General features: G+C 52.8%; 1 protein-coding gene across 1 annotated transcript; it reads left to right on the top strand.

Annotated features, from left to right (window-relative positions):
• The first annotated feature begins 9,955 nt into the window (after window positions 1-9,955).
• LOC125541258 (dirigent protein 1) lies at window positions 9,956-10,891 on the top strand. Its single transcript, XM_048704714.2, has one exon. It carries the CDS (start codon window positions 10,043-10,045, stop codon window positions 10,577-10,579), a length of 537 nt encoding a protein of 178 aa, XP_048560671.1. The 5' UTR covers window positions 9,956-10,042; the 3' UTR covers window positions 10,580-10,891.
• Window positions 10,892-11,107: the final 216 nt, after the last annotated feature.

Below are 11,107 nucleotides of genomic sequence, written 5' to 3'. Positions count from 1 at the left end.
TAATTTCTCCATGGTGTCTTTGTACAGGATGTTGATGCTGATGCCTCCGTCTATCAGAACTCGCGAGAAACACGCGGCTCGTCTATCCATGGCAAAGGTGGCATCCAAGACCAAGGCATAGGAGTCCGGACTCGGCATCACCTCTGGGTGATCATCCCTGCTCCAGCTGATAGGCTTCTCGGACCAGTGCATGAACTCTGGCGTCTCTGATGCTACTGCGTTCACCTCTTGTCGCTGCAGCCGCCTGCTGCGTCGATCATCAGCCATACTGGTAAATACTACGTAGGCTCCGTGTTCTTCGGGGTATTCGTCTTGTACTGCGCCAACTGGTCTGACAGCCGGCTGCTGGGGCAGAGGCGGAGGCGGCTGCCCAGCAGGCGGGGGAGGTAGGAGGCCGTCTCCCTTGGCGATCCTGGTGAGCCAGTGGCACTTCCGGGTGGTGTGATTACGGCTTCGCGCCGCTATGGAACTTGCAAGGTCCATCCAGAGTCTGCTCGTAGGAGAAGGCCGGCAACTAGTTGGGCTTGCCGCCTTTGTGTCGCTTGGGCGGGGGCTGCCCATCCGGCTGCTGGGCTTCAACTGTCGCGACCTGCCGGCTGCTGGAAGCCGGCTGCGGGGCTTTGCGCTTGTGGTCGCTCTGCTGTTGCCGCCGACTGGCATCTCCCGCCGGAGTTCTTGGAGCTTGAGTGGCCACTTTGCCAGTTGCGCTAACTTGAATCTCCGCCTTCATGGAGGAGTCGGCCATGGCGTACTTGTCTGCTATGATCAGCAGCTCGTCGAGGGTTTCTGGCTCATCGCAGAGGAGCTTGTGCTTGAGGAGGGTGCCTTCTCTGCACCCGGCGGTGAAGTACTCGATAGCCTGCACCTCGTGCACGCCCTCGCAGGAGTTCCGAAGCTCGGCCCAACGCGTGAGGTAGTCGCGAGTCGACTCGTCGGGACCTTGCATGCACAAGGAGAGCTGACGAGGCTTGGGAGGACGCTTGTATGTGCTGGTGAAGTTGCGGACGAAGGCTTCGGTGAAGTCGACCCAGCTGTTGATGCTGCGGGGCTTCAGGCTATTCAGCCATGTCCGGGCCGTGCCCTGGAGCATGAGCGAAACGTATTTTACAGTGACACGCTTGTTGCCGTTCGCTATGCTGACAGCCGTGGAGTAGTCGACTATCCAGTCTTCCGGCTTCACGGAGCCGGTGTACTTGGGCGTGTCTCGTGGGAGCATGAACCCTTTGCGAAAGGGCTCGTCTCGAATGCAGGGCCCGAAACAAGGCGGACCCAACTCGTCTTCTTCTTACAGCGCCAGGGATCGGTGAAGCCGGTCGATCCGGTGGCGGGCGTCGTTTTCCCCGACTCCCTCTCGGCGGTCAAGGCGGTCGCCAAGAGTCGGATGATCAATAGGCGGCAGGGAGACTCGCCTTTCCTTGCGAGGTGGAGGAGGCGGACAGTCGTCCCGTCGTTCCACTGCTCTCGGGCGGCCGTCTCGGTCGCGCTCTATGGTAATGTGAGTCCGACTATGCCTGACAGTCGGATCCTTGTCCTTTCTTCCTCGGGCGCCGCCAGTCGGCGTCCGAGACGTCGTACCTTGGTCTCGGCGAAGGTCGTCGTTTTGCCGCTGTGACACCTCTGGGCGGCAGCCGGCCTCGTTCTGCGCGGCAGCCGCGTCGAGGAGCCGCTGGACTCGCTCCATCATCAGGCGGCGCTCTTCGCCCTCGAAATTGTCCAGCTCGTCCGCCGCCGCCTGGGCGTCTCGAATGTTCTCCGCAGGTGTAGCGTACACAGGGCGTCTTGCCCCGAACAGGTCGGCGATGGCTACGCCTCGATGCTGGACCGTGCCAAGGCGGCTGGGCCCAGCTGGGGCTGGCGAGCCACCAACAGCGCGATCCATCTCTCGCTGGTAGGCTTCTGACAAGCGTCTCATGCTAGCCAGATTCTTCGCACCTTCGACGAGCTGAAGGCGGCGCGCCTCCAACGTCTCCGCGTCAGCGTCTTCCGGAATGGGCGCAGTCAGGTCTTGTAGCACCGCGCCAAGCGGATCATGCGCTCCTCCGTCGGGGAGCTCGTCATGACTGATGACGAGTACCTCGGTGACGATGCTTCCGCCGCTCTCCACACGAGGGAGAGGCCCGTCGTAGACCACCGCATTAGTGGGGAACGCATCGAGCAATGCGGTGTCGGAGTCGACCAGCATCGGGTCGGTGGAACCTACAGACTCCAAGTCTACGGCAGGCTCGCCGGCGACGTGGAGTTGATCAAGGAGGCCCACGAGGAGGCTCTCGGAGCCGCCCGTGCCTGCGTCGGATGCAGGTTCGTCGGAGATGCGAACCTCGCCGACAAGTTCGGTGAGGCGGCTAGCGGCGCAGGTGATCCTAACGTCGTGCAGCGCGTCAGCGCAAACTCCGTCTGGCGTGCCTGGCTGGCTGCGCTCACTAGGGAGGAAAAGGGTTCCCGTCCAGAACAGGTCTCCGGATGACGGTGCACCAGGCCCCACGATGGGCGCCAAATGTCGGGGGTTGGGTGCGACATATGCCAAAGGATGGCTTATCATGGTGGGGGCGAGTAGAACGTCGCCGGTGCCTGGAAACGGGATGAGGCGAAGACATGCACGCCGACGAATCTCACCCAGCTTCAGGGCTCTCCGGGGAGATAATACCCCTACTGCTGCTCTACGGGGTCTCCGCATGATCACTATGGCAAAGTGTTTACACGATTGCTCCTTGAGCTGTTTTCTGGAGGTAGGAGAGGGCAAGGCTAGCTCTCTGCCTCCTATATGATCTGGTCTAGAGCTAATGGATGCCCACCCTTTGCATGGGTGCTCTGAGGGGTTTATATAGGCCTACCCCCAGGGGTACAATGGTAATCCGGCTGGGCACGGGCCCAGCCGTCACTGCCTTCGGCCTCCGTCTTCTCCGCCGACTGGTGGGCCCCGCCGACTGGCTAGGTACGGAGCCGACAGGCCGCTTCCGCGGTGGGCGGGTCTTGCCGGCTGCTGATTACTGTTGCCGTGCTTCTAATGACGCGAGCTTCGTCATGGAGTCGTGGCAACAGCCCCACCGCCTGGCGGGCGATCGCTATTGCCACTCTCCATCACATCTGGTTAATGGTGCGTGGGCCCCGGGGGAGGAGCCGGCCGACTCTCGGGGGCCGACTCCCGACGGGTCCGACTTGTGGCGCACTGGCCGTCTTCTGGGATCCCGCTGGCCGGTGGGACCGGCCGCCCAAAGGTCGTATAGACAAGCCGTCGTGGGCGTAGGATTCGGTCCACCGATGCTAATGTCAGGGCCGGCATGGCGACAGTGCCACGCCGCACGGAGATCTCCGCGGGTACGGCGTACTGTGACCATGCTTGCCTTTGGAAAGGGGTGGGAGAAGTCTTCACTGTAGCCACTCCCCTGTCCTGTCCCTCTTGATGAGGACATGGGGTTTTGCTGGAGTCGTGGGCCGACTCCCCAAGGCCGGCTTCTCTGGAAGTCGCCAGTCAGGAGTCGGCTTATCCTGAAGTCGTCCCCGGGACTCGGCTGCGAGTGGGCAGTCGGTCGCCTTGCCGCTGACTTCTCAGAAGGCGGCTCTTCGTCCTGGGGTCTTGAGGGGCGCAGCCTGCCCCGATGTCTTGAAAGGTTCTGGGGTTCGGGTTAGCCTACCCATGGCCCATTACTCCGACAGAAGGCACATTCATTCTGTGAAGAGCATCACATTTAGAACATAATCATGGAGGAGCAATATGTTAATCGACACAAACCACGGCAAAAAACAAATAAGACAAACCTTCAACATTACCGAGTTGAGTGTTTTAACTCTGTCATTGATTGGCAGCTTCAAGAGTTTGATGACCGCTTCAATGAGATAAATTCTGCATTGCTTGGAAACACGGCTTCTTTCAACCCAAAAGACTCGTTTACTGCTTTTAACTTGGACAGGTTAGTGAAGCTAGCCGAGTTTTATCCAAATGATTTTGATTCAAGAAAATTAGATGATCTTGGTCCTGAACTTCACACTTACAATGACAATGTGCGAGGAGATGAAAGGTTCGCCAATTTGGATGGAATCGCTGATCTTGCTAAACTAATGGTGGAAACAAATAAGCATATTATGTTTCCTTTGGTTTATCATCTTTTAAAGCTAGTACTGATATTGTCAGTTGCCACAATGTCAATGGAGAGATGCTTTTCAACTATGAATGTTGTAAAAAAAGTTACGCTATAAAATGGGTGATCAATTCATGAGTGACTGCCTAATCTGCTATGTGGAGGAAGATATATTTTCTACCATTACCAATGATGCAGTGTTTAATTTTTTTAAGGCCATGAAAGATCGAAAGGGGACGCTCTAAAATGTGAGTGCCTTTACCAGATTATTTCTCTTGTTAGTACTTATTCTAAACTTGTCAAACTAACTTGTCATTTTCGGTGTTCAAGGAAGATGAGAAGCTACATCTGGAGCTACAAAGTTATGTGATACTACTCTATTTATAATACGTAAACAAGTGATTTTATAATTTTATTGAATGGGTATGTCTTGCACTGTTCAGTTTTTAATGCAACACAATGTGTGATATATGATACCATATTTCTACTCATTATGTTGTTTTTGGGTGCTATAATTTTGTTGAAGTAATTAAAATAAGACTTTACACTTCACATACTAGTAGTAAGTTCTCACAACGAGTCATGGAGTGAACCCAATGGCCAAATTTTATGGCTCCGCCCCTGACCAGGGGTCAAACAGGTACACCGTCGACGCCATTGTTTGGTTCACACTAGCTCCAGCAGTACGGTTGGGGCATCGAGGCCGACAACCGCAAAATGCTTTATAATGTCTGACCTCTTTTTCACGCTCATGGTGCCGTCAAGACATAGTATTTTGGAGCTTGCTCTTTTCAGCGGCCCTTCGAGCAGAATCAACATCTTCTGGAACTAGAAAAACACGATAGACTTTGATGAAGGGTCTTCCTTCCGGGAACGCTTCAGTAGCTCCAGGAGGGCTTGCACCTTCGAAGAGAGAGGTTTGCCAGACTCAAGACTGCCCGAGTCATCGTCATCAGAATGATGTACCGCCGGAGCAATAAAGAGGTCTTTTTTTATAGGGAGCGCTGACATATCGGATAACGTGAACTAGGGCTCTTGTATTTTTAGGATACAGGTTTGGCAATATATGTGAGTGCAGCTTGTTATAGCAGTTGTAGATTGAGGAGACCAGCAAATTGGACAGTCGAAGTCCTCTCCATCAGTAACTAATGAGGCAAGCTTCTTCAACAACTCGGGTTCTTAGACACATCTGCAACAAAGGTAACAGATTTCTCTATAAGTAGCAACAAAGATATTTTCAAAGTGAAAAAGTACAACGGGGTTTACTAATAAGAATCAATACTCCTAAATATTCAATTGAGTTTTTCCTCTTTGTGGAATTATTTCTACAAGTACAATGGGAGTTCAAGTTTATTTCAAAAATATATTCAGAATTTTTTGATTTTTTATTACTATTTTTCATATAGGGTGCATATACACTCATAGACCATAAGTTCCCCTCCCTAACTCCCCCAATAACAATAGTTTATTGGAGAAAAGGGATCTGCCGGACATGCTCCAAGATCAACCACATGCTGGTTCCGAAAGTTTTGAGCGTTGACTTATAAGACATGTTCAAAACGTCTTTCTTTTTGTATTGGATGTGCTTTCCAAAACCACAAGACAACCAGTATGCTCAAACTGTACAAAATAATGCAATTTGCTAGTAGGAATGTAGGATTTATGTTTTTTTATGGTTTATGTGTTGCACATCCATATTTGAGACAATTATAACTTGAGCACCACTGATGTCTAAAACTGCACTGCACCCCCATTCTCCCTCGCGCCGCCCCTCCTGGGCGACTCGAGGGCGACCAAATCCTAGCCTCTCGAGCCCCACCTCTCCCTCCCTCCTCTCCCAGCTGCCGCCTGAGGACGTCGCCGACCTTGTTGTGCGGCCTCCGATGAGGGTGGTGGTGAGGCTCCGCTGCCTTGCCCTGTTACGGGAGCTCTGGAAGCCGGGGCGGCGGCCCCGAGTGAAGATGGCGACGTGGTTCTCGCCGGTGGATGGCGTCGCGGGAGTTGGCCGTCCCTTCCGGCTGTGTGGGCGGCGGTAGGGCGGCGGAGGTCCTTCGTGGCTGCGGGAGGATCCAGTGGCTCCGTCGATCTGAATCCTGGCCCCCTCCCCTCGCTGCGGTCCATCCGACCAGACCTAGATGTTGGGCGTGGGCTGGCGGGAGCTCTAGAACGGGGAAACCCCTGGTCGACTTTGCGTTGACCTCGACGGTGTCGGCGTCCCCGCGCTGGTTCCCTCTTCAGGGTGCGTCGAGCTTCTGGATCCCGCCACCCCTCTTCCTTCCCCGCACTCCCAGGTGAAAACTTTGGCCTTTTGGGCCGGACGACGACGGCATTTTAGCGGTGTAGTCCTCCTTGGAGGTGTCGTTCTAGGGATGGTTGGAGGTTGTGGCTGTGGTGTTTGGTGGTTGATGGCGGCGGTCGTGCATTGCTCTCTTGGCCGCCGGTGGTGTGGGAGGCGTTGGCTGGTCCGCATTCCTTCAACGGCCTTTGTCTGGTACTCTGGTGAGTCGTTGGCCGGCGTACAGTGTCTTCGTGTAGTGACACGACATGGACGAAGAGGAGACTGCGATCTCTCTCCAACTTTGGATCCCTTGGGTCGACGGCAAAACCAATATTCTCTCCTCGTTGTTCAGCCTCTCCCGTCCGCATTCATTGGCGTTTCCAATTGGCCTCTGCACTACTGTTCTAACTGCGATGGGCTCTCCGACGACTTGACTCTATTTTTTTTAAACGGAGGCAAAAGTTTTGCCTCATCGATTAATTAAGAAGAAGAGAATTTCTTAGTTAATTAAAGGAAAACCGGGCGAAAACCAATACAAACGAAGCACAGACTAACTACTCACATGGCAAGAAAACCCCACAACCGCATAGGCGGCCCCTGCCAGACAATCTGATTACACAACATCCATAAAGCTCGACATTGCTACTACGCCATGTGACCCCCGACAAGAACACCTCGACATAAGACATCAAACACCTTCGAACCCACAACGACGACCCAATCCAAGAGGATTGGCTGAGAGAATGAAGATCATCCATCAAGTAGCCAGAGACGCCTTGCCTATGGCGTCACTCTTGCCTTTTCCCACCTTCTTTTGTTTGCCTCTTATTGGTGTCCCCGTCAGAAGGCAAGCAATCGACCTGCCCAAACCAGGTCTAGCAACCTCCACACTGGCGAGCAAGTCACAAAGTTCTTTAGCGAAGAAAGCATCTGGGTTTGGAGTAGGTGCAACCACAATTGGCTCACTGGTCATGTCACTCACAGGCATCACATGCTCGATGGTCGCAGATGAGGGAATGGCAGAGACTGCAACACTACTAGGAAAAGGGCTACTAATGGCGCACCAGTTTTTCCTACTAATGGCGCATCACTGGTGCGCCATTAGTATCACGCCACTAGTATTTTTTACTAATGGCGCACCACTGATGCGCCATTAGTATAGGCCACTGGTGTGCCATTAGTATTTTTGAATTTTGAAGGCGGGAAAATAATAGTGTCGCACCGTCTAACCCCCATCGTGCGCCATTGCTATTTTTGAATTTTGAATTTGGATCTGGATCGTGATTTTTTTACCCATTTTTTGCTCGTTTTTTTGCTCGTTTTTTGGCACGATATTATTTCAAATTTTGTTCCTGTTTTTGGATCTTGTACGTTCTTTTGCCGTGTTCTTTTGTCGGAGAGGAGTTCGCCGGAGAGGAGGAGGAGGAGGTCACCGGAGAGGCGCTCGCCTACATCGCCGGAGAGGAGGAGGAGGTCGCCGGAGAGGAGTTCACCGAAGCATCGGAGAGGAGGAAGGAGAAACCATGAGGGAATGGGAGGAGAGGAGGGAGGAGGAGCTCACCGGAGAGGAGGGAGGAGGAGCTCACCGGAGAGGAGGGAGGAGAAATCGTTAGGGGAGGGGAGGGGAGGTGAGGAGGGAGGAGGAGGTCGCCGGAGAGGAGGAGGGTAGTATGGTGGAGGAGAGAAGGGAAGATGGAGTGGAGGAGAGGAGGAGATGGAGTGAAGGAGAGGTGGAGTGGAGGAGAAGAATGAAGAGGTAAGGAGGAGAGGACCACGCCCAGCCATATATACGGCATAGTAATGGCGCACCGTGGTCAGGTGCGCCATTTTTTTTTTATTTTTTTGACTTATTTTGAATTTTGAAGGCGGGAAGATACTAATGGCGCACCATGGGCAGGTGCGCCATTCGTAAGTTTGAATTTTTTTGAATTATTTTTGCCTCTCCAGATCTTAAAAGCCCCGTATCTTTTTTTCTGTTAGGTTTTTGAGGATTTTGAAAATGTTTAACGGGGTTCCCCCTGTTGAATTCGGATGTAACTTTTCGAGTAGATGATTTTTCATATACTTTTTCATTCGAGTTCGTACGTGAAAATTCATGTTTGTAAATTTTGCTAACAACTAGACCACATATCACATGGGAATCTTATTTTCTTTTATTTTGTTGACATTTCTATCATTTTCTTTTATTTTTCTGAAACTGAAAAGGCGGTCAGGGGGGGTGCATTCGGGCGAATGTTTGGGCCAAGTTACTAATGGCGCACCGTGGCTAGTAATGGCGCATCACTCCCACGGTGTGTCATTAGTAGTTTTGAAAAAAATTTAATTTTTTTTTACTAATGGCGCACCGTGGATGTGGTGCGCCATTAGTATTTGCACACTAATGGCGCACCAACACATGGTGTGCCATTAGTATATAGTAATGGCGCACCACATGTTTGGTGCGCCATTAGTGTCAATTCCATCTATAGCCCTTTTCTTACTAGTGCAACGTCCAAATCACCACACCCCTTGGCATCAGGTATTTGGCTAGACTTCAGGGGTGATGATGGCGGTAAAGCCACAATCGAGATCTTGGGGGGGGGGGGGGTGGTCTACCTTCAGTTGTTCGACAGACGGAGGCAGAACCAGGCCCTCACACAACTCCCGCAACTCAGGCATGATCTGCAACACCGAAGTCACAACCTCATCATTGTCCAGTCCCTCGGAGGCTGACGGCGAACATGCTCTAGCAAGAGGGGAGAAACGACCATGAAGCTCGACACCCATCCCGACCTCGAAGTTTCCAACAGGCTCAACCAAAGGACCCAATACATGAGCAGTCTGCAACACAGGCGGCACCATGGAGAGCTCGCCAAGTGCAGCCTCAGCACGCTCCATGAAGCTCTCCATCCGCAACATCCAACCTTGCATGGAGTCAATGACATCACGTAGAGGTTGGACCATCTCCTGAAGCTGGAGGGAAGTCATACCAAGGAGCTTAGAGCGCAGCAGCTTGGCCTGCCGCTCCAAGGCAGGCCGCACAGGGAAAACCGCCGAGGCCATAGAGCCATCAGGAGCAGCAATAATCGATGCCCAAGAATTACGACAAAACGTCTTTGAGAGAGGCGAGGCTTCTTTCTGGACCTTGCAAGGAGCTAGAGCTTGTTGGTGCCCGAGGAATTTGACTCTGTTTTCATAGTGCAGGCAATGGCATTTGTTGTTGTGCTCCCTATGGCTCCTAGTCTCAAACCAAATTCCATGTATCTTTCAGTTTTTTGTCAAGTTTTGGCCTTTGTAATCAGGTTCTATGTATCCTAGCCGGTTGATGGCTTCACTAATTTGAAGTGGGGCTTTATGCCTTTTCTCAAAAAAAAAACATCCATATCGTTGACATTAGTTAGCAGCCCAACTAGCGGGCGCGTCGGCAGTTGGTAGCTACTATTAATAGTTGATCATGTAGCTGGCGATGAAATCGTGAAAAAGACAGAGAATTTGGTTCTGTAAGCTGAAAAAAACTAGCTAGCTGCGACTCGCGAGAGCTACATAGGGGATTGCACGTCGGTTGAGAGCTGCCGATCGATCATGCACGCAGGTCAACGGAGTGGTTGCTATATATTATGAGCCCTATCAAGAGCATGTTCAACCCATCGACCGCGTTGCATTGTATTCCAGCGGCTGCGAGTCGATACCGCAACGCTTTCTGATCGCCATGACCTCCTCCTCGCCGCTGCTCTTGCTCGCTCTCATGCTGGCCTGGTCAGCACCAGCCTTCCTCCTGGCGCGCGCCGGCGACCAAGGGCTCAAGCGCATCCACCTGTACATGCACGAGACCTTCGCCGGCCCCAACGCGACGGCGATCGTGGTGGTGCCATCACCACTGGGCGCCAACGCAACGTTCGGGCTGGTCGGCGTGCTTGACGACGAGCTGCGCGACGGCCCGGACCCGAAGAGCTCGTCGCTAGTGGGCCGGTACCAGGGTATTTTCGCTGGAGCCGGGCTCGTGAGCCCGCCGGGCATGCAGTCGGCGATCAACTTCGTGTTCACGGCCGGGGAGCACAGCGGGAGCACGCTGGCCATGCTGGGGCCTGTTCTGAGCTTCACGGGTGCCATCGAGCGCGCCGTGGTGGGCGGCACCGGCGCGTTCAGGATGGCGCGTGGGTACTGCGTCATGATGGCCGCCGGCAACCCCACGCCTGACTCCATCGTCTACGAGGTCGACCTATTCGTGAAGATGGATTATGCCTGATCATTTCCCTCTTCTCGTAACCTGTATCGATCATTATCGTGTACTACCATGCATGCTGTAGAGTGTTGTACAAGGAAGAATAGCATTTGCCAGTGCGCAGCCCATTGCACATCGTTCAGGAGAAAGGGCTCAGTCTCTTTGCGATCTGAGCCCATCTGCCGCTCTTTTTTTTGATGCTCAAAAAAAAAAATCTGCCGCTTTTTTCACTTTTTTTTCTCCATTTCAGCCCTATAATTATGATTGTATCGTGTATATGCGTGAATGTGAGCATCTTCAATTGTATTGTGTTAAAAAATGTTTCATTTTGCTTCATATTGGCTGGGTTTTTTCATGGCATATGTTCTATGCACAATAATATGGTTTCCTGAGACTTAGGGCATCTCCAACACCGACCCTCAAACCTCCGCATCCGTCCAGACCACAGAAGCCATCCAACGCGACCCTGTATCGCTCCACGACGCGGCCCGGAAATATTTTCTCCGGCAAACCGGAGATAAACGCGTGAGGCTTTGCGAAAGTCCGGACCGC

This window comes from Triticum urartu, chromosome 2A (assembly GCF_056163025.1).
Source record: "Triticum urartu cultivar PI428250 chromosome 2A, HENAU_Tu73, whole genome shotgun sequence".
Lineage (NCBI taxonomy): Eukaryota > Viridiplantae > Streptophyta > Magnoliopsida > Poales > Poaceae > Triticum > Triticum urartu.
This window is presented reverse-complemented; position numbering and strand designations above follow the sequence as displayed.

Bases quoted from the DNA above. Each gene is read 5' to 3' on its own strand.
- LOC125541258 (XM_048704714.2), top strand. From the start codon at position 10,043: ATGACCTCCTCCTCGCCGCTGCTCTTGCTCGCTCTCATGCTGGCCTGG.